At 39.7% G+C, this 24,133-nt stretch overlaps 1 protein-coding gene across 3 annotated transcripts in view; it reads left to right on the top strand.

The window, feature by feature from the left end:
- Window positions 1-8,346: 8,346 nt before the first annotated feature.
- The window catches only part of PCCA (propionyl-CoA carboxylase subunit alpha), a 458,728-nt gene continuing 442,941 nt past the window's right edge, over window positions 8,347-24,133 (top strand). For all 3 annotated transcript variants that reach the window (XM_045821758.1, XM_045821760.1, XM_045821759.1), the window contains exons 1-4: window positions 8,347-8,494; window positions 18,495-18,572; window positions 22,478-22,525; window positions 22,641-22,709. In XM_045821758.1, coding sequence (XP_045677714.1) covers window positions 8,390-8,494; window positions 18,495-18,572; window positions 22,478-22,525; window positions 22,641-22,709 — 300 coding nt within the window. In that variant the 5' untranslated portion in view covers window positions 8,347-8,389. The remainder of the gene's footprint in view (window positions 8,495-18,494; window positions 18,573-22,477; window positions 22,526-22,640; window positions 22,710-24,133) is intronic.

Genomic DNA, 24,133 nt, shown 5'->3' on the forward strand with positions numbered 1-24,133 from the left:
CTTTTTAAAAAATTATTGTTGCTATTTGGGGTCTATATAAATTTTTGGAATATTTGTTCCAGTTCTGTGAAATATGCCCTTGGTATCTTGATAGGAATTGTGCTGAATCTATAGATTGCTTTGAGTACTACGGACATTTTAATGATGCTATTTTTTTCTATCCATGAACACAGTTTCAATTTCTTTCTTCAGTGTGTCTTATAATTTTCTAAGTACAGGTCTTTTACATTCTTGGTTAAATTTATTCCAAGGTATTTTATTCTTTTTGAAGCAATTGTGAATGCGACTGGTTTATTAAAAAAAGATTTTATTTATTTTTTAGAGAGAAGGGAAGAGAGGCAGGAAGAGGGAGAGAGGGAAACACTGATGTGGAGAGAAACATCAATCAGTTGCCTCTCCCATGCCCCCAACCAGAGACCCGGCACAACCTGCAATCCAGGCATGTGCCCTGGCTGAAAATCGAACCAGCGACCTTTTGTTTTGCAGACCAGCACTCAACCCACTGAGCAACACCCGCCAGGGCATTTTAAAAAGATTTTATTTAGACTTCCAGCCAAAATGGGGGCATAGGTAGATATACTTTGTCTCCTTGCACAATCAAAAAAAACAACAAGTATAAAAACAAAAAACAAACAGAACTGCCAGAAAATTGAACTATATGGAAGTCTGAAAACCAAGAAGTTAAAGAAGAAACATCCATTCAGACTGGTAGGAGGGGCGGAGATTGGCAGTTGGGTTGGACAAGACTCGAGGTAAGGTGGTGACTGGAGGACCAGGTGGGTGAGGCGGTGACTGGCAGTCCCACATTTGTGTGCAGATAAACTGGGAGGAACAACTCGGGGGGAGAAAGACTGCTCAACCCAGGGTTCCAGCATGGGAAAGAAAGCCTCAAAACTTATGACTGTGAAAACATGTGGTGGTTTCAGTAGTGAGAGACTCCAAGCCTCACTGGAGAGTTCACTGGAGAGACCCGCAGGGTCCTAGAATGTACACAAACCTACCCTCCTGGGAATCAGCAGCAGAAAGGCCCAATTTGCTTGTGGGCAGTGGGGGAAGTGACTGAAAGCCAGCTGAGAGCCAAGCAAGTGACATTGTTCCTGCCCTGACCCCTCCCTCACATACAGCCCCACAACACAACAGAGCAGTTGGTTGCCCCACCCTGGCAAATACGTAAGGTTCTGTCCCTTAAAATGTAACAGGTGGCCTTGGCTGGTGTGGCTTAGTGGATAGAGCACCAGCCTGCGAACCAACGCATCGCTTGTTCGATTTCCAGTCAGGGCACATGCCTGGGTTGTGAGCCAGGTGCCCAAAAAGGGGCATGCTGGAGGGAACCACACATTGATACTTCTCTTCCTTTCTCCCTTCCCCTCTAAAAAATAATGAAGGGGAACTTCCCCTACCTGGCAAAGGAAACAGACTTTCAGGAAGTCCAGAGAGTCCCAAAGATGTTGGACCTGAGGTGGAACACACGAAGACACCCCATAATTACATTACCCAAGATGAAAGATAAGGGGAGAATCTTAAAAGCAGCAAGAGAAAAGGAGACAGTTATCTATAAAGGAGTTCCCATAAGACTATCAGCTGATTTCTTAAAAGAGACCTTGTAGGCAAGAAGGAGCTGGGAAGAAGTATTCCAAGTCATGAAAGGCAAGGACCTACATCCAAGATTCCTCTATCCAGTAAAGCTATCATTTAGAATGGAAGGGCAGATAAAGTGCTTCCCACATAAGGTCAGGTTCAAGGAGTTCATCATCACCCAGCCCTTATGATGTGAAATTTTAAAGGGACTTATCTAAGAAAAAGATAAAAAATACAAACAGTAAAATGACAACAAACTCACAAATATCAACAACCAAACCAAAAATAAAATTGAACTAAGAAAACAACTAGAACAGGAACAAATTCACAGAAATGGAGATCACATGGAGGGTTATCAATGGGGAGGGTGGGGGAGGAGAATGGGGGAAAAGGTACAGGGAATAAGAACCATAATTGGTAGGTACAAAATAGATGGGGTGGGGGGGTTGAGAATAGTATAGGAAATGGAGAAGCCAAGGAGCTTGTATGTGCAACCAACCCATGTGTATGAACTAACGTGGGGAATCCTGGCTGAGGAGGGATGTAAGGCAGAGGGGAATAAAGGGAAGGAGTGAAATGGGAAAACTGTAATAGTATAATCAATAAAATATACTTAAAAATAAAAGATTTCATTCATTTTTTAGAGAGAGGGGAAAAGAAGGAAAAAGAGATGAAGAAAAACACAGATGTGTGAGAGAAGTATCAATCAGATGCCTGTCATATGCCCTCAGCCGGGGGCCTGACCTGCAACTCAGGCGTGTGCCCAAGTGGTAATTGAACTGGAGACCTTTTGGTTTACAGGCTGGCACTCAGTCCACTGAGCTACACTGGCCAGGACTGATCATGTTGTTTTTATCTTTCATGTTTATTGATTTGTGGATATTGAACCAACCTTGCATCTCTGATAACGTTCAACCAGATATGAGTGGGATATAAGTAAATCCCACTTGATTATGATTTATGATTTTTAATGTATTGCTATATGCAGTTTGCTAATATTTTGCTGAGGATTTTAGCATCTATGTTGGCCTATAAGTTTATTTGTTTCTGTCTTTTTCTGGTTTTGGAATTAGGGTAATACTGGCCTCATGAAATGAGCTTGAGAGTCTTCCCTTTTGAATTTTTTTTGAAATAGTTTGAGGAGAGGTGTTAGTTCTTCTCAGAATGCTTGGTGAAATTCATCTCTGAAGTTATCCACTGGAGGACTTTTGTTTGTGGGGAGTTTTTTTGATTACTGCTTCGATTTCACTAGTTGTAATCTGTCTATTCAGATTCTCTGATTCTTCCTGATTGAATTTTGGAATATCGTATGCTTCTGGGAATTTACTCATTTTGTTCAGATTGTCCAATTTGTTGGCATATACTGGTAGTTTTTGTAGTATTTTCTTACAATCCTTTGTATTTCTTTGGTGTCAGTTGTTACTTATCTTTCATTTCTAATTTTATTTATTTGGGTCCTCTCTCTTCTTTTCTTGCTCCTGGTTAAAGGTCTGTCAGTCTTGTTTATCTTTTCAAAGAACCAAGTCTTGGATATTCTTATCCTTTATATCATTTTTTAGACTCTATTTCATTTATTTCTGCCCTGATTTTTATTATTTCCTTCCTTCTACTTACTTTGGGCTTTGTTCATTGTTCTTTTTCTAGTTCCTTTAGGTATAAAGTTAGATTGTTTATTTGAGCTTTTTCTTGTTTGGGAGATTTCTTTTACCTTATCCAACTTTTTAAAAATCAAAATATTTTTTATCTTGTCAGCTTTTATATTGTATTGGTGAAAGAGCATGTGTATCTTTTTTCACACTGGACAGGCACAGTATGTACAACAGCGATTTATATGATTTATCCTCAAAGCCTTGAAGAACAAGATTACATATTGTAAAGTATGTGTATATATGCTCTAGTTAGTCATGTTGTTCAAATATGGTATGTCAAACTGCTGGATTGTTATTGATAGATAAAAGCAGATCTTGTGGACTTAATACTGTTTGAGGCATTTCAGTGTTGAGTACAATATGTATAATATGTAGACATAGGTAGCAATTACTTTGCTTATTTTTTGGATATTGTACTTTGGTGAAATAATGATTCATTCAGGAGGCTAATGTTACTTGTTAACTTTACTTCCTTTCAGTACCTAGGTTTTGGGTACATGCTCTTTTCTTTTTATTAGCAAAGAGTTTGGTATATCTTTAGTAGCAAAACTCTTCCTAGCCTATCTCCTGAAATGGGGTGTAGAAATAAGCTTTCTTAGAACATAAAAGAAATAGTTTTTATTTATTTATACCTTTTTACTTTTATTTTGCAAATCAGAAATGTTTTCAAGAAGTACAGTATTGCCCTGACTGGTGTGGGTCAGTGGGTTGGACCTCTTCTTGCAGATGCCCAGGCCTGTGTGGTGGGCCGGGTCCCTGGTTGGGCATGCTGGGGACATGTGAGAGGCAGCCGATTGGTGTTTCTCTCTCATATCAATGTTTCTCTCCTATCTTTCTCCCTCCCTCCCCTCCCCCTCTTAAAAAAATCATTGAGATACTGAGGCTTCTTCCATCAGTGACTACAGAAGTCTTGGCAGATGAACAGAGGAGAAAGAGGGTGAAGGGTTGCATAGATATCTTTATGAGTCAAGCCTAGAGCCTAATGTATTTTAACTTCCACTCACATTCCATTGAGTAGAATGCAGGTATATTACCACATCTAACTGTAAAGGAAGCTAGGAAATGTTGCCTAGCGCTATGCACAGAAGGAAAGATTAACATGTCTGGAGACCAGTTATCTAGTCCTTCATGTCTACAACTATTTTAGATATTTTTCTTACAATCTATAACTTTCAATGGAGAAGGCAAAGTTACATAGTAATGCTTTATTATTTAGGACACATATTTGGCTACTGTAACAAAGACAAACCAAAACAAACCATGGTCACTTTAACAAGATACAAAGTTTTTGCATAATAATATGAACAAAACATTCTAGGGCTGATATGGCAGTTCCACAATGTTAGGTACCTAGAAGCTTCCTGTGCCTTGTTTTGCTTTCCTCAATACCTATCTGTGTTCCTTATCATCTAAGATGACAACTTTGCTCCTCTCCACCCTTTGTGCCCACATTCTGACAAGCTGGGGACAGGAGTAGAGAAAGTGGAAGGCATGTCCATTCCCTTCAAGGATGCCACCCCAAAGTTCCCCATGCCACTTCTGTTTGCATTCAATTGGTCAAAGCTTAGTAACCTGGCTGTGATGGATGTTGGTAAATACAGTTCTTACCTGAGGGTCATGTACCCTATTGAATTGTGAGAGTTCTTTTACTAAATAAGCGAGAGGAAGATAGATTTTAGGGGACAACTAGTGTTTTCTGCTACAGTCCATCCCTTCATCATTCATATAGTTATGTACAACTTCTCTTATTCTTACCCCATGTATCACTTAGGGTTCAGTCAGTGGAGTAGAACTTCTATGAATAACAGAGGAGTATGTCTATTCCTACTATGCATTCTTGAACTGGAGATATAATCAGGATGTGGGCTCAGGAACACATTAGGCTCACTTTGCCATAGACCCAAGTGAAAACTCCACTAAGCACCTACATAAGACTACTTTCTTTCACTAGAACAAAATGACATTTTTGAGTTTCTAAGAATTATTATCAGTTCAGAGCCAAGGTCACAATAATCCCTGGAAAATCTGGTTATTTTCTCTTCCCCAGTGCACACTCACCTTAGTCAGTGCTTATAGGCTCCTTTCAGAGGACCAGAAAAAGAGCAATAAAAACAAGTTTCCTGAAGCATTGGCAGAGGTGGGAAAGTTGGAATTTGAGGGATAGATGAGAAACCAAGTATGTCTGCCTGACAAATGGGAATGTGAGGATTTCATGGAGGGTTCAATGAGGAGCAGTTACTTCTGGACAGTTACTGTCTCTGTGGATCTGCAATCAGTCATCTAGTCGTGGACCTGGGGTTGTTGGTAGTCAGCAGGGCTAGCAGTTGGGCAAAATAAGGTAGATGTTGGTGGAGACTGAGGACAAACTGAGACTTTCTAGGAAACTATGTTACTTATCTTATGGTAACAACCTTCTGAGAGTAATGGCTACCACTTCACTCCTGCCTAAATGTCTTACAAATTCCTATTTTTGGTTAACTCTAACTAGGTACCACACAGGGAAGAGGATTTGGAGAAATAGTTTCCAAACCAGCATACCTAGTTTGCACTTACTTCCACTTGAAGAGAGCCAAATATGTGTAGCTCAAAGGTCAGGATCCCTGGGTAGAATGTACTCTTGCTATTTGTTGCACATGCAGCTGGTTGTGATTTCTGAATGTATACCCCCATGTTCTCTCTGCACTGATGCTACTATAAAATAGCACAGTAGACAGCTAACTGTAATAAGACACAATGGATCAAGAATAAGATTGGCATTTGACTTCTCAAGAAGAACTCTGGAAGCTAGAAGATGATGTAAAGATGCTTTCAGAAGTCTGAAAGAAAATGTATACTTCTGGCCATGACATAGTAACTGGCTCCACACTGCTTCCCGATAAAATAACTGGTTCCCTTCCACTATGGATAAATAGGAAATTGGACAAAATATCTGAAAACTGTTTTCAGACACTGGTAATGAGAAGCAGAGTTTTGGAGATGATAAGCGTCTCCAAACATGTGGCAAAGCTCAGACAAGAACCGTTCAGCTCAAAATGCCAATTATTCTCCCTTGAAACCACTGTATTAGAATTACAGGTTATATCAGTGATAGCGACAGTAACATTGTCTAAGATTTTTGAAAGTAACCATTTCTCCAAACAGGAGCTATGGCATAACAAGGGTCATTAGCTTCCAGCTTCTGGTTTGCTATTTTGGGGTTATCACCATTATCACCACATATTTCAGGTTTTATTGTGTCAGCACCTCACCCGTGAATACTAAATTATGAGTTGTAACATACAGTTTTGGCTGCTATAGTAAAGGCAGAAATAAAAGTGACTTAAACAAGGTAAACATTTACTTAATTGTCATGTAACACTCCATGTATTAAGCAATAGAAACTGATGAGAATGCTATATGGTGTCAGGAACCTAGGCTCCTCTCATCTTATTGCTATGCTATCTTAGGGCCCCTCCCTGTCTTGTAGGTAAAGGTGGCTGCTCCAGCACCAACCAGCAGATCTTTCAGAAAGGAGAAAAGCAGAAATGAAGTGCATGCTTCTACTGTTTAAGGGTACAATCCACACATTTCATAATCCAGCCCTCAGTCACATTGCCACACCCCTTGTAAGGGAGGCTGGATATTGCAGCCTTTAGCCTGGCAGCTATGTGCTCAGCTAAAATTCAAGAACTCTCTTACTGAAGGAATATGTAGAAAATAAATATTATGGAACAAGTACTTTGTGCAACAAGTGTCTTTCAAGAAAAGAACTTCTGTCAGATAAAACAGGTAGAAGCTAAGGAGAACCAATTCCAAAAGGTAAAAATGGGAGGAAGAAAAGGAAACAAAAAGAAATTCAGGTTTCCATTGTAGAAAATGTTTCCAGCCTTAGATACAAAAGTGAGAAATCCTGTGGAACTGATATTTCTTTTAATTTTGTCTATCATAAAAGTCCCTACTTACCTTTTAAAATCCATTGAATGCCACTGCTTTGATGACCCCAAACATTTTGTTTACGTCTCCTTTGGCATTTGCCATGCTGTAACACATTCAAGGTCATTCCTATCTTTGTAAGTCATTCAAGGTGACTCTGTAGTAGTAGCAAAATAGTTAAGAGCAGAGTCCCTGATTCTGGCCTATTTATAGGTAGGATTGCCTGATGTTTGAGATTGCTTTAAAATACTACAACACAAAATAAAAAGGGGGAAAATAGATGAAACAAGATTGACAAAATGTTGATTTATTGAAGCTGTATGATGGATACCTGGGTGATCATAATACAGTTTTCTCTCTGGTGTATGTTTAAAATTTTCCATAATAAAACAAAACAAAAGCCTAGTCCTGAAGAACAGCCGGACCAGGGTTCAAACCCTAGTTTCACCATTTACTAGCTGAATGACATTACCTCTCTATTAAGTTCAGTATCTCAGAGTGGGGATAATGTATGGGCCATTAGGGTTCTTGTAAAGATTAAATGAGACAGAATTTGAGACATCTAGCACAGGTCTGGCCCTTAGTAGTTTAACTAATAAGGGCGCCTGCTTGCCAGCAACAGAAATGGACTCTGGTTATAGCTAATCCCCCTATATGCAGATACCACAAGGCAGAAGTAGGATTTGATCTCAGATCTCCTATTTCTAGAACTAAAGTATTTTCTACCTTACCGCAATTGTCCACCTTAGTTTGGTGCTTTGTAATGTATGCCTTCAAACACACAGGAACATAGTTTGGGTACATGTCTGTAATTTAGAACACTCGGGACTGCAGGGTGGTCACAGGCAGAGGTGACTCACCGATTGTAATAGGCCTGGGTGCTGGTGTTGGTTGTTAAGTGAACGCTGGTATAGTACCGGCTAGATCCCAAGCAAGGCGGATTGAACTCATGTGTCTACCCGGCTTCGCTCACTCCCAGGGTGCGGTAGGGCGGGCAGACGATGGCTGGGTCCCTACCCGCCTGCCACGCTGCCAGCCCTCCCACCTTCCTCGCTGTCCCAGCGCATATTCTCCCAGTAGTTCTGCTCCAGGCTCCAGCTGTTAATCCAGTCCAGCTCGCTCCACTCCCGCAGGGCAGGAGGCGGGGCCTAAGATCCTGGCCCGTGATTGGCCGAAGCGTAGGCGCTCCCCTTTTCCGCCCCTTTCGGCGAGGTGAGAGGTCATCCTAACACAAGTCGGTGGGAGCAACTATGGCGGGGCTTTGGGTGAGCGTGGGATCGCTGATCGCGGCGGGACAGCGTGGGCAGCGATCGCCGCAGCAGCTGATGTGGAGAGTAGCGCTGTGGACCCTGAAGGTGAGGAGCGACGGGGCTCCCAGAGGCCTGGGCTTCACTGGGTGTCCAGCCCCGCCCTGCCTCGCAGTGGCCAGGGCCACGGAGAGCGCCCGGGTGGCAGCCGGTCGACATCCGTGGCCCTGATTCCTCGGTGGTCGGGGCAGCTAACTCCCTTTCCCTCCGGAGTTCGCGTTGGAGCAGGACACAGCAAGAGTCCGTTACTCGGAGGATCGTGGAGGGCAGACGGGCCCAGGGAGCCCGCTGGTATTTTTTCCTGTCTTCTCCCAGGGACTGACTGACAGATCTCGGCAGTAATGTACCTGCATTTCCTTTGCACCTTAAGGTTTTGACTTGTCTTGAGCTCTTCAGGGTGTATTTTTAATTGTCCTTACAGTTTCCATTTTATTTTGCCTCATTCTTTCTTTGAAGGGACACTGTGGATTGCTGCTGACATACAGTTAGAGTTGAGAGTTTATCTCAACTTTTAAAAAGTATCATACGATGTCAAGATTGTTACTGCTTTTAAGTTTGAATTGAAAGCCTTTTTTAATTGTATTATATCACAGTATACAGCATATGTATCCTGTGAATTAAATTTTCTTTTCTATGTAGTGGTCAGCCTGATTTTTGTATTTTCCTAAAACACGTTTTAAACGCATTTTTGCCACTGTTTTGTATGTCCTAGGGTTTCACAAGGGTTTCATATATTGGAGTGTTTGTGTGTGGCTATTAACGTCTTTCTCAACATGTAGACTCAAAATTTCTGAGCAAAGACTTCCTAACTTACTTTGTTAATAGGGTTTATTAAGTCACTTGAACAAAGTTTTTAAAATGGAGGTCTCCCTGAAAACCAGTCGCCACCCGGTTCAGTCTGCTTGTTACACTTCCTTTAATAAATATTAAAAAACTGACAAATAACTTGATTTATTGTCATTGAAATTTGGAATTGGAAGACATTTCGAGGTTACCTGGTACATCCTACTTTGTTAAAGAGGAAGGAACCCAGGTGAGCAAGTGAGAGCTGGAGCTGCTTGTGACTTGGAAGCCTGCACCTGTATTTGCTTTCTGAGTTGTATTAGCTTAGTGTGAACTTCAGAATGCCCTCTCAAAGAACACAATGTTTTTGTGTTGGCACACAATTTATTGTTTTGTAATTTTTATTGTTTAAATTTTTAAGTCTTCATCCGAGGATATATTTATTGATTTTAGAGAGAAAGGGAGATGGAAACATTGATTGGGTGACCCCCTCCCCCTTCCCCATATGTCTCCTAGCCAGGGATGGAACCTGCAACCTAGGTATGTGCCCTGGTCAGAGACTGAACCTGCAAACTTTTGCTGCAAGGACAATGCTCCAACCAGCTGACCCACCTAGCCAGGGCTGTACTTTTTGTTGTTTTTAACCTTTTAATCTTTCTTGACTACATCAGTAGTAGTTGTAAGACTTTTATGCATTTATACAGTAGGCACCATGGTGTAGTGGAAAAGTATGGGCTTTGAGCTTACATAGATAAAGTTTCATATGACATTAATTAGACAAGTCACTTTGCTTCAGCTATTTCCCCCCCAATAAATCTTTATGGAACACTTCCTCTGTGGTTCTATGGAGAGGTCCTGGTGCTATAAGAAAATAGAAGAGAGGGACTTGACCAAGTCAATATTTTGAGCTCTATGTCCTAGATACTGTTATGATGTTTTACTTGAATTTATTTAGTCCTCACAACAGCCGTATAACCCCATATACAGATGAAGAAATTGAAGCACACAGTATTATACAACTTGCTCAAAACTACAGAACTAGTAAATGGCAGAGCTGGGATATAGAACTCCAGGATCTATGGTCTTAATCATACTGTACTACCCAAGGTAAGGGAGTGTTCTCCTTTGGAAGGAAACAAATTTTGAAGGAGAAAATAACTTTTCTAGGCAAAGAGAGAAGAGATGAGTCTTATATGTGAAAGAACATTACCTATGGCCAAAGGGAATGATAAGATAGAACTGAGAAAAATCTGAGGCTCAGGTACGGAGACTAGATGGTGCTGGAGAGGTATGAGTCAAACCATGTTGGGCCTTGTAGACCATGCTGTTAGGTTTGGTGTTTATCTTATAGCAATGGGAAGCCATGTAACATATTTGAGATTGGAGAAGCTAAGAGAGAGGAAAGTTGTTACTGTACTTACTGCTATGCACTTGTTATGCATTTACAGCAGGACACAGGTGGCAAACACAAGGCCTGTGGTCTGAATCTGGCTCTCCACCTTGTTTTATCTGGCCTGGCACTTTGTTTCTACCAGTGGCAGCACTGATCTCTTGTTGAACTGTTAAGGAGTAGTTACATTTATACAGTCCTAAAATTACATTTGGCCCTTTGAAGGCAACCACGAGGCTGATGTGGCCCCTGGTGAAAATGAGTTTGACACCCCTGCTGTAGGATATGTAAGCTTTGATTTTTCTTACCCTGTTTCTCCCTTTCAGTGTGTTGCCAGAGACTGCATCTTGTCCATTTCTCTGTGCTCAGCTTGACACACTTAGCATAGCTGAATGTGTGACAATACTGACTAGAGTGGGGAGTTACTTTTGCCAGTAAAGAATTCCTCCTGGGGGTGGGGACAATCTCAGAAGTTCACTATTGCATTAGGGGAAATTGAGTTGCTACTTAGTTTCTCTCCATGCTTCTCATATGTGAACTTGAAATATGCCCCACAGAGTGTATGTTTGAAGCAGAACTTTTTGAAGATTTTATGCCTCCCATCTGTCCCTCCACCTCTGCAAGCCATTTGGTTGGTTATTGTAGAAAGCAACTGTTAACTCTAGACTCTAGTCTAGAGAATTCTAACCATTCTTTTAGCTAGTTGGCAGAATTGGCTTGCTTCTAGGGTATATGCAGCATTTATTATATATATATGTATACACACATATAGATATTTATTTATTATCTTCGCCCAAGGATATGTTTATTGATTTTTAGAGAGAAAGAGAGAGTGAGAGGGGAGGGGAGAGAGAGAGAGAGAGAGAGAGAGAGTGAGAGAGAGAGAGAGAAAGAGAGAGAAATATCGAGGTGAGAGAGAAACATCAATTCATTGCCTCCCATATGTGCACAGACCAGGGATCGAATTGACAATCTAGGTATGTGCCCAGACCAGGAACTAAACCTGCAAACCATTTTTTGTGCATGTGTGTACATGAAGACACTCCAACTAACTGAGGGACCCAGACAAGGGCTGTGGAGTTCACAATTTAGTCTTATTTGTTTCTGTATCAGCATTTACAAAACATTCTATTTAAACACTCAATTTTTTCTTCTGTCTACATTTTTCAGTACACACAGGATATTGGATTTTCAGTAATTGCTAGAGTTTACTGAACTTTTACCTTGGTGACATCAATTTACGGCTCCTTCAACTCACAGTTTGGGAATAGTTTCTTCAAAGCAGAGTGCATCTTGATAAGGAGTTAACCTATTAACAGAATTGCTTTAGTATATTTACTTGAATGCCTCTGTGGGTGTGGTAAGAGCAACAGTAGTATTTTGCAGAACTAGTGTTTGAATTATTCGTTAAGATAATTGCTACTGAGGACTTTGGGCTAAGATGGAAGCATAGGTAGACACACTGTGTCTCCTTACTCAAGCAAAAGAAGGACAACAACAAATTAAAAAACAAAAAAACAACCAGAACTGCCAGGAAATTAAACTGTATGGAAGTCCGACAACCAAAGAGTTAAAGAAGAAACACTCATTCAGACAGGTAGGAGGAGTGGAGATGGGCAGTGGGGTGGAGAGAACTCACAGCAAGGTGGGACTGGAAGACTGGAACAGGCAAGGAGGTGGCTGGTGGACAGGGTGGTCCCACATTTACATCCAGATAAACCGGGAGGAGAACTGGGCAGCGAGACAGACTGTGTAACCCAGGGTTCTAGTGCCAGAAAATAAAGCCTCAAAAACTCTCACTGAAAAAACCTGTGGGGTTGAGGCAGAGGGAGAGACTCCCAGCCTCACAGGAGAGTTCATTGGAAAGACCCACAGGGTCTTAGAATGCACACAAACCCACCCACCTGGGAATCAGCACCAGAAGGGCTCAATTTGATTGTGGGTAGCAGTGGAAGTGACTGAAAGCTGGCAGAGAGCTAAACAAGCAACAGTGTTCCTTTTTGGACCCCTCCCCCACATACAGCATTCGCAACATGGGTTGCCCTGCTCTGGTGAACACCTAAGGCTCTGCCCCTCACTACATAACAGACCTGCCAAGACAAAAAAAAATGGCCCAAATGAAAGAACAGATCAAAGTTCCAGAAAAAAATACAACTAAGCAATGAAGAGATAGCCAACCTATCAGATGCACAATTCAAAACACTGGTAATCAGGGTGCTCACAGAATTGGTTGAATATGGTTGCAAATTAGAGGAAAAAATGAAGGCAATGAAAACTGAAATAAAGGAAAATGTACAGGGAGCCAACAGTGATGGGAAGGAAACCAGGACTCAAATCAATGGTGTGGACCAGGAGGAAGAAAGAAACATTCAACCAGAAAAGAATGAAGAAACAAGAAGTCAAAAAAATGAGGAGAGTTTAGGAACCTCCAGGAACAACTTTAAACGTTCCAACATCCGAATCATAGGGGTGCCAGAAGGAGAAGAGGAAGAGCAAGAAATTGAAAACTTATTTGAAAAAAAATGAGGAAGGGGAACTTCCCCAACCTGGCAAAGGAAACAGACTTTCAGGAAGTCCAGGAAGCCCAGAGAGTCCCAAAGATGTAGGACCCGAGGTGGAACACACCAAGGCACATCATAATTACATTACCCAAGATGAAAGATAAGGAGAGAATCTTAAAAGCAGCAAGAGAAAAGGAGACAGTTATCTACAAAGGAGTTCCCATAAGACTATCAGCTGATTTCTCAAAAGAGACCTTGTAGGCAAGAAGGAGCTGGAAAGAAGTATTCCAAGTCATCAAAGGCAAGAACCTACATCCAAGATTCTTCTGTCCACCTAAACTATCATTTAGAATGGAAGGGCAGATAAAATGCTTCCCACATAAGGTCAAGTTCAAGGAGTTCATCATCACCCAGCCCTTATGATGTGAAATTTTAAAGGGACTTATCTAAGAAAAAGGTAAAAAATACAAACAGTAAAATAACAACAAACTCACAGACATCAACAACGGAACCTAAGAAAAAACTAAATCAAAAACGAACTAAGCAAACAACCAGAACAGGAACAAATTCACAGAAATGGAGATCTCATGGAGGGTTATTAGCGGGGGAGGGAAAGGGGGGTGTTGGGGGAAAAGGTACAGGGAATAGGAAGCATCAATGGTAGGTACAAAATAGACAGTGGGAGGTTAAGAACAGCATGGGAAATGGAGAAGCCAAAGAACTTATATGTAAGACCCATGGGCATGAACTAAAGGCGGGGAATGATGGTGGGAGGGGGTGTGCAGAGCAGAGGGGAATAAAGAGGGGGAAGTGGGAAAATGGGACAACTGTGCTAGTATAATCAATAAAATATATTTTAAGAAAAGATAATTGCTACTGAATTTATCAGTTTGGGCTGTCACATCAGGTCATGTCTAGAATGTGAAAGTAGGTGTATCTTAGTTTAGAAAAGGATATTCACTTCCCTGTTTACAATGGCTGGAAGGCATGCATCCTATTTGGCCAGAAGGTGTACATTCAGCCTCCTCTTTTTGGTTAGCAATTATTGTATGTTTACTGTAATATATGCAGAACTGTGATAGGCATTTTACACATTTTCATTTAATCCTTGTAGTAGCCTATATCCTAGATAAGTACTGTTATCATTCCCAGTTTATATATGAGGAAATTTCCTTTATATTAAATAAATGTTAGAGCCAACATTCAAACCCAAGTCAGAATCTGTCTGAGTCTAGACCAGATCTCTTAATTCATATAGTATTCCTTTAATGCTCACTTCCAAATGGTCTGGTATAATTTTAAGAAAGAAGGACATTTTTCCTGTATAATTGGATTTAGTTTGTGTAATACCTTACATTTCCTTGGTACTTTACAGTTTACGAAGGATCATTTGATCTTTTTAACAAATGTAGGGAAGCAGGGGAGGTGTAGGAAAGCAGATGGAGTCTAGAGAAATTATTTACTCAATGTTGCATAGCTATAAAGCAGTGGAGCAAAGAGTTGATCCAGATCTTGTGACTCTGAAGGTCATGCTACTTCCCATGTGTTGGCAGGCATTTCTTTTCTAATTGTGGAAAACATGGGAAATCTTTATTCTTGCAGGAGAAAACAATGCAACATGCTATGGGGAAGTCATTCTGTACATGCTGACCCTTCTTTCTCCTTTTGGTTGTGACAGGCTATATAGTCTTTATAAATAAATGGAGTTCATTAAAGTTTTTCCTCAAACTACTGTTTCTTGGAAGTATTTTAAAAGAATTTTGGACTGGGCTTATAGCCAGTTTCTTACATGCTCAACAAAAACAATAAACATTGAAATTCTGTGTATAAGTCCAAATTAGCAGATTTCTGCTAACTTGTCCCATGCATAAATAAATTGTTATAGCTCTACAAAATTGTCTGATTTTTGAACTGTGTTCCTTATAACTTTGAATTTCCATGAAAGTGCAATAGGAGTAAACAGGAACAAGGAACTTTTATGGGCCAACTACAAACCAGTTCAGGCTCACTGTGGGAAAGTCCCAAACCCTTGTTTCTCCATAGTAGTTGTTGTGCTGTTATAGTAGCTGTTATGTGCTGTCTGCTTATACCATTTCTACTTCTAGTTACTTGGCTAACCAGGGGTGTCCATGTTTTATAAAATTTGGGGTCACATTATCACAAATTCATATGTGTACAAACTCTATGTTTTCTTTTTTGATAACAGTGGTAAAATATGGTAGTTTGTTAGATCATCAGAACCAAGTATTTTTAAATACTAATAAAAAGATCCAAGAAAACAAGTTTTGAGCAATTAGGTATAATGTTAAATCATGTACATTTTGGCCAGTTGTAACTTATTACAGAGTTGATTTAGTTTTAAGAAGTTTGTGGTACAGATGTTATATGTTATTCATAGTTTTCTGAAAGTAAATACATAGAGTCAGCTGACCCAAACATTTCTTAGAGCTTGGCCACTTAGATATTTCTGAGTATTTCTGCCAATAGAAACTGTCTCCTGTTAGGCCAAATTTAGCTTAGCCCATTCTTTATGGGTTCATCTTAATGAGATAGAGTCCTGAGGTTTTTATCCTAGAAACTAATGTATAACACATATTTATTAGACTCTATGTACAGTTGTCCCTTGAGCAACGTGGGTTTGAACTGTGTGGGTCCACTTATACTCAGATTATTTTCAAGTTGGCCCTCAGATTATTATTATTTCACAGTTGGCCCTTTGTACAGGGGTTTTGAGTCCGAATAGTCAACCAACTGCAGCTGGGAAACAGTGTTTTTGTATTCCCAACCACAGATGGAAAACATCTGAGGTAGGTAGGCTGTCTGGATGCCAAGCACAGACTCTAGAGTCAAAAGTCAACCATGGATATTTGACTGTGTAGGCATGGGTGTCCTTAATCTCCACATTGTTCAATGGTTAACTGTAATTAGTATTATTTTCACCAGGTAGCTTTGGGTGTTTATTGGTTTGTTACCCTCAGAGTAATTGAGCAGTAGGTGAGATCTGTGTCACCATTTTCTTGGTCCAAATGTTGAGATTGGAATAACTGCATCCTTCAGTTGTCAGATGCTTGCTCATGTTAAATATCCCTGTACTAAGCTTTTGCTTTTTGAGTAAGGGATTTTGGTTAGTAATGGACCTTAGAGAAAAGTAATCTCATCTTGAATTTTTTAGCAGAGAGTAAAGGGGTTAAAGTAGTTTGCTCAAATCATTGAAATTGTGTCAAGCTCAGCTAGGATTAGAACTGAGGTTCTTGACTTTTTCTCCCACACTTCTTTCCCAGGTGGTATGCTGCTGCTTTTCTAAGTGTTCTCTTCCCCAGAGGTAAAATATCACTGTTGATTCTCACTCTCCAAAGCTAATTAAAATACCTAAAATGTTTATCTCATATTGTGTTTTGTCTCTGGAAGACTTACATTTCATTTTTGCCACCAGGAATCAGTTATACCCTTTATTTGTTAAAGATTAAATACACATGTACGGTTTTTTAAAAAATATTTTATTTATTTATCTTTAGAGAAAGGGGAAGGGAAGGAGAAAGGAAGGAAGAGAAACATTGATATGTGAGAGATTCATCTATCGGTTGCCTCTCAAATGCCCCCAACTGGAGACCTGACCTGCAACCCAAGCATGTGCCCTGACTGGGAATCAATCTGTCAACCACTTGGTTTGCAGGCCAGCACTCAATCCATGTAGCCACATCAGCCAGGGCTGATTTTTGCCTTTTGACATGTTCCTGCAACAGACCATTATGTACCTTACAGCATTAGTGAGAATTTGTAAAAGTATAAACTACTTTGTGTTTCATTTTATAAAATTGATAGGAAGCTGGTATGCTATTTACTTTCTTGTGTAAATATCCTAGTACTACCTTGCAGCAGAATAAATATGAGAAATTCCCAGAGATATCGCTTTTCATTCCTCAAGTTTATTTTCTGCATTGGCAGAGGCTATAAACACAAGACATGATTTTTAGGGAAAGGAATGCCCTTCAGCTTATTAAATTTGATGTAAGAGAAAAGTTGCTGAATTATAACTCTTATGCTAAAGGCAATGAAAGACTGAATTTTTATATGAACACACAGGGAGTGGTGAGACCCTCTTGATAAATTATTGTTTTTTCACCCCAATCATGCCTTTACATAGACATTAGTATTACAGTGGGAGGTGCCACAATTTTCATTATCTCAAAATAAAAAATTTCACAATGCTTTTAACAGGCCTTTGCTTATATCTGGTAACCATTAAAGCCTAGCCCAATGACTTTTGAAAAATTAAAATTCTCCAGACTCAGTTTTCTCATTTTTTAAATTGAGGCTAACACTCTTGAATTTATGAGGGTGCTTGGAGGAATAGGACAGTAAGTTTTGGCCTTTAAAAGGGACACAATGTGGTGGTGGGGAAGGGGGTTGTAAGGGGACTAAATGGTAATAAAACTACAATACAAAAATAAAAGAGACACAATAATAAAGTCAATTTTCTTCTCATTTCCAGTTCATTTTCTTCACTAGTCTTTTACTTGTAGTATAGTCTTTATTTTGTAAAGTGTATCTTTTGTATTTATTACTTTCACTTTTGTATAGAGATTACATTTTGGAATTTGGAATTTGGTGACTGATACTTTGCAACATAATTGTATAAATCTTTGGGTTCATTTTAAAATGTTATAAAAACATTTTACTTTTTATTTGACTTGTTACCCTTTTAGAAAGTTTTATATCTTTGCTCCCTCCCTCCCTCCTTCCTTTTTGGGTTTAGCTCTATCAGTGGCTATTGGGTAAATTGCTTTCTTAAACCTGGCCTGTAACTTTTATTAGTAATTATTCTTAATGTTTTAAGTCCTTAAAAAATGTTTTCTTCCCATAAACATTTACAGATAATGAATTAGAAGTGAACTTGACTATTAGATAACCTTTTCACTTTTTAAAAAAGATTTTATTTATTTTTAGAGAGAGGTGAAGGGAGGGACAAGGAAAGGGGGAGAAACTTTGATGTGAGAGAGAAACATCGATCAGTTGCCTCTCATACATGAGCCCACAACTGGGAATTGAACCAGTGGTCTCTTGCTTTGTAGGACAATGCTCCAACCAACTGAACAACACTGGTCAGGCCCCTTTCTATAAATTTTATTTGATCCACTGACTCTTAAACTTTTCTGGAGATTGTTTTGATGCCTTTGTTTCTCTTGTGTGCCAAGGGGATTTGTCTGTAGTTATGATTTACCTTTCATAGTTATGACATATTGCTTAGAATCATCTATATAGCTTCTGGCTAATAAAACATTTTAGCCAGAAGCATACTGCAAATATTACCTTGAAAAGGTATTTTTGAAGCCCCTTCAAATATCTGTAATTTATTTCACTTTCTTTTTTGTAGCATGCTTCACACTATTCAAGACACCACTTAGTGGTGACCCGTAGTCTCTGTTCAGCGGACTCTTATTCTAATGAAAAAGTAAGTATTCAAAAAATATTTTCTTTGTAAAAAATCTTAATATATTTTATTGATTATGCTATTACAGTTGTCCTATTTTTTTCTCCCTTTTATTCCTCTCCACCATGTACTCCCCCTCCCACCATCATTCCCTGCCTTTAGTTCATGTCCATGGGTCTTACATATAAGTTCTTTGGCTTTTCCAGTTCCCATGCTGTTCTTAACCTCCCACTGTCTATTTTGTACCTACCATTGATGCTTCTTATTCCCTGTACCTTTTTCTCCAACTCCCCCCTTTCCCTCCCCCGCTGATAACCCTCCATGAGATCTCCATTTCTGTGAATTTGTTCCTGCTCTAGTTGTTTGCTTAGTTTTTGTTTCAGTTTTTTTTAGGTTCCGTTGTTGATGTCTGTGAGTTTGTTGTCATTTTACAACCAAATTCAGCCAATTCTGTGAGCAATCCTAATCACCAGTGTGTTGAACTGTGCATCTGATAGGTTGGCTATCTCTTTGTCCCTTAGCTGTATTTTTTCTGGAGCTTTGATCTGTTCTTTCGTTTGGACCACTTTTTTTTTTGTCTTGACATGCCTGTTACTTAGTGAGGGGCGGAACCTTAGGTGTTCACCTGGGTGGGGTAACCCACATGGCTGTGTTGTGATGCTGTACATGGGGAAGGGGTCCGAGAGGGAACAAAGGTGCTTGTTCCACTCTCTGCCGAGTTTCAGTAACTTCCTCCACTTCTTATAAGCAAATTGGGCACTTCTGGTGCTGACTCACATGGGAGGGTTTGTGCACATTCTGCGACCCTGTGGGTCTCTCCAAGAAACTCTCCTGTGAGGCTGGAAGTTTCTCCTGGCACCTCAACCCCCACAGGTGTTTACAATCAGTGGTTTGAGACTTTGTTTCCCCACGCTGGGGCTCTGGGTTTTGCAGTCTGTCCAGCTCCCCAGTTGTTTCTCCCGGGTTATCTGAGTGTGAATGTGGGTCTGCTCAGTCCACAAACCACTGTCACATTGGGTCCACCAGCCGTGGCCTTGCCCACCCCGGTCCTCAGCCACCACCTTGCTGCAAGTCCTCTCCGCCCGGCTTCCCATCTCTGCTCCCCCTATTTGTCTCGATGAATGTTTCTTTTTTAACTCCTTGGTTGTCGGACTTCCATAGAGTTTAATATTCTGTCCGTTCTGGTTTTTTGTTTTTATTTTTTTATTTTTTAAAATATATTTTATTGATTATGCTATTACAGTTGTCCCACTTCCCCCCTTCATTCCCCTCCAGCCTGCACACCCTCTCTCACTCACATTCCCCCCCTTTAGTTCATGTCCATGTGTCATAAGTTCTTTAGCTTCTACATTTCCCATACTATTCTTGCCCTCCCCCTGTCTATTTTCTACCTACCATCTATGCTACTTATTCTCTGTACCTTTTCCCCCTCACTCCTCCTCCCACTCCCCTGTTGCTAACCCTCCATGTGATGTCCATTTCTGCAGTTCTGTTCCTGTTCTAGTTGCTTGATAAGCTTCTTTTTGTTTTTGTTTTAGGTGTGGTTGTTAATAATTGTGAGTTTGCTGTCATTTTATTATTCATGTTTTTTTATCTTCTTTTTCTTAGATAAATCCCTTTAACATTTCATATAATAAGGACTTGGTGATGATGAACTCCTTTAACTTGACCTTATCTGAGAAGTACTTTATCTGCCCTTCCATGCTAAATGAAAGCTTTGCTGGATAGAACAATCTTGGATGTAGGTCCTTGCCTTTCATGACTTGAAATACTTCTTTCCAGCCTCTTCTTGCCTGAAAGGTCTCTTTTGAGAAATCAGCTGAGAGTCTGATGGAAACTCCTTTGTAGGTTACTGTCTCCTTATCTCTTGCTGCTTCTAGGATTCTCTCTTTCATTTTTACCTTGGCTAATGTAATTATGATGTGCCTTGGTATGTTCCTTCTTGGGTCCACCTTCTTTGGGACTCTCTGAGCTTCCTGGACTTTCTGGAAGTCTGTTTCCTTTGCCAGAATGGGGAAGTTCTCCTTTATTTGTTAAAATAAGTTTTCCACTGGCTGTTCTTCCCCTTCTACTTCTGGTACCCCTATAATTCGGATGTTGGAACATTTCAAGATGTCCTGGAGGTTCCTAAGCCTCTCCTCATTTTTTTTGAATTCTTATTTCTTCATTCTTTTCTGGTTGTTTATTGTTTTTCTTCCTTCTGGTGCACTCCATTGGTGTGAGACCCAGCCTTCATTCCCTCACTATTGGTTCCCTGTGCATTTTTCTTCATTTCACTTATTGTAGCTTTCATTTTTTCATCTAATTTGCAACCAAGATCAACCAATACTGTGAGCATCCTGATCACCAGTGCTTTGAACTGTTCATCTGATAGGTTGGCTATCTCTTGGTCACTTAAAAGTAGTGCTTGTGAGGCTTGCAATTCTGTTTGAGCTATCTCCGCCCCCCGCCCCGCTTTGGTTTGGTTGTGCCTGTCACGTATGAGGGGTGGAGACTTAGGTGTTCACCAGGGTGGGGCACCCCAGTTGCTGGGTTGTGACATTGTTTGTGGGGGCGGGATCTGAGAGGGACCAATGGCCCTTGCTCCGCTGTTTGTGGGCCCTCAGTCCCTTCTGCTGCTCCCCCCAAGCAAACTGGGCACCTCTGGTGCCAGTGCCCATGTGGGTGGGCTTGTGCACGCTGTGGGACCCTCCAAGGACCATCTCCTGTGAGGCTAGGAGTCCCTCCCTGCTCCTCAATCCCCATAGGTGTCCTCAATCAGTGCCCCAAGGCTCTATTTTCCAGCACTGTGATCCTGGATTATGCGCAGTGCCTTGCTTCACAATCACTGCCTGGCTGGGTGTGCCATTTGCCATCTCTCCGCCAGGGTCTGCCAGCTGCTGCTTGTGCATTCAGGGTCTGCCCGCTTCAGTCTTGCACACCCCGGATGCCTCACATACCCGGTCCCAATGCTCTCTGCTCTCCATGCCATGACCTGGGACCCGCACCCAGTTGCCCATACGGGTCTGGATGAATGTGTCTATTTTCTTGGTTGTCCGACTTCCATTCAGATCAGTTTTCTGTCAGTTTTGGTTGTTATTCTGTTTCTAAATTGTTGTCGTCTCTATCTTGGTTGTGTGAGGAGGCACAGTGTGTCTACGTATGCCCCCATCTTGGCTGGAGGTCTGTTTTTTGTTTTTAAATTGTTGTTGTCCTTCTTTTGTTTGTTCGAGGAGGCACAGTGTGTCTATCTATGCCTCCATCTTGGCCAGAAGTCCCAGAGATTGGCTTCTTAAGGTCAAATAAGTCATTAGTGGCAAAACTAGGCTTAGAATTTAGAAATGGAACTACAGAATGGAACTACGCTTTCTATTATATAGCCTCAGCTGCTTCAAAATTTGATGGCTATTCAAACTTAACATTGTATTCAAATAGCATAACCCACTTAGTTTGGGAATCTTTGGATATAGGCATAATTTGTACCTGTTCTGAGTTATTAAAAATATTGTTTATTGCTCTGCCCTAACCCAGTAGAGGTGGTATATAAATGATATCCATCTTTGATAAACAACTCATAATACTTAGAGTTTCCCTGAATTTAGATAATAAATTGAGTAAATTGTTAAATAATTTTGTCTAAAGGCTTTTAGTGTCTTGAAATATCATTTGAAGGTTATCTTTTGGCAAGAGAATTTACAAATATCTCCTTAGTTCACTTCTGAAGTATTGAACCTAATCAATCGATGCTTTAACAGAATAATTATAGGGTCAGATCCTACCAGTTTGGTAGCAACCTGGTTGTAAATGAACATATATATAGTATTTAGTACTAATCTAGGACGTAATGTTTATTAGGATCCTATCCAGTGTTAACTGCAGAGGAACTTGGTGTTTTCTGGTCCCAAAGTGAGAATAACATTTTCTTAATGTGTATTTTCTCTCTTTAGACTTTTGATAAAATTCTTGTTGCTAATAGAGGAGAAATTGCATGTAGGGTGAGTAGAATTTTAATCTTATTTTTCCGTTTTACTTGATGAATTTTATTATTATTATAATCCCTTTACACATGAATCATTATTAATAGATAACATTAATTATATTTTAAAATAGGTTATTAAAACTTGCAAGAAGATGGGCATTAAGACAGTTGCCATCCACAGTGATGTTGATGCTAGTTCTGTGAGTATATTTAAGCTTTATTTGAATCAGGACCTTATTTTGTTCAAATAAAAAAAAGAGAGAGAGATGTAGTTTTTTTTCTCCCTTGGCCTGAAAAGGGTATACACACAATTAAAAGAAATCTACTTAATTATTCACTCTCTTTTTAAGCAAAAGGGGAGCATCATGTCTTCAATGTATGTCTTAACTATTTGTTTCAATGCTTAAAATACCTAGAAGATCCCTGACTGGTGTGGATCAGTGGATTGAGTGCTGGCCTGTGAACAAAAAGGTCACAGATTTGATTCCCAGTCAGGGCACATGTCTGGGTTGTAGACCAGGTCCCCAGTTGGGGGTGAGCAAGAGCAACTGATTGATGTATCTCTTGCACATTGATGTTTCTCTTCCTCTCTTTCTCCCTCCTTTTCCCTCTCTCTAAAAATGAAATAAATAAAATCTTAAAAAAAACTAGAAGAGAATTAAATTGCTAGACTGATTGCTGGTCACTAAGTAGATATAAGTAAAGCATGAGAAAGTTAGAGTCAAAGATTAATGCAATGTTTATACAATGCTGCCTTATGAGAGCACATTCCTCATAGCATAGTTCCAGTATCACTGAGGGACTGCTGTAATTGTTTAACTTTCTTGAGTGCTTTACTGTGTTCAGCTGAAAGTTTGATAAATGAAAGATAGGCTAATGCTAATTGGATATGAACAAAAGAAGGTATAGCATAAAGCAGTGAATGGTATATAATTTTATTGGGGATTTTTCAGTGCAGCAAACTTTGTTTTTAAGCACCAATGAACTAAATAAGTAGAAAAAAATCCCATGGGAAAATAATGTAATATTATTGGAACTTTATCGAATGAAATATAAGTAGTTGTATTTTAAGTAAGTTATTGTTTTTCATTCTTTCACACTACTTTTGAAGATGAAATCTATTGGTAATGTCAGCAGCTTTTATTGTATAGTAATTTAACACAAGAATTATTAATTTTGTGGTTTATTTTATGTGAAAGTATGTTTATTTTGCCTTATTGTAACTCTTACTTTTTAAAAAACCAAAATGGAAAGATGTATAAGCCACTCTGATTTTCCCCAAATAAAGGTTAATTTATCTAGTTTATTTGACAGGAACTTTAAAAATATTCAGATTTACATAAAAGAAATTAAATTAAGCAATTAAATGAACTTGCTTTGCATATGTAATTGATTTTTTAAAATATTGGTTTCTGTCTTCTTTACTAATTAGTTTTAACTGTGATAGTTTCAGTAGTAGTTTATATTCTTCACAGGATATTCATGGAATAATGATAAAATTGTTACTATTTAATCTGTTTTTTGATTAGTAAACTAAGGTATTTTATTAACAGCAAAATTCTCCAGAAAAAATGTTTGTGTCACCAGTAAGCTAGTTAATAGATTTAAAATTCACTCTTCTCAA

The sequence above is a fragment of the Phyllostomus hastatus genome, unplaced genomic scaffold (assembly GCF_019186645.2).
Source record: "Phyllostomus hastatus isolate PE091 unplaced genomic scaffold, TTU_PhHast_1.1 phas_scaffold_46, whole genome shotgun sequence".
NCBI classification, from domain to species: domain Eukaryota; kingdom Metazoa; phylum Chordata; class Mammalia; order Chiroptera; family Phyllostomidae; genus Phyllostomus; species Phyllostomus hastatus.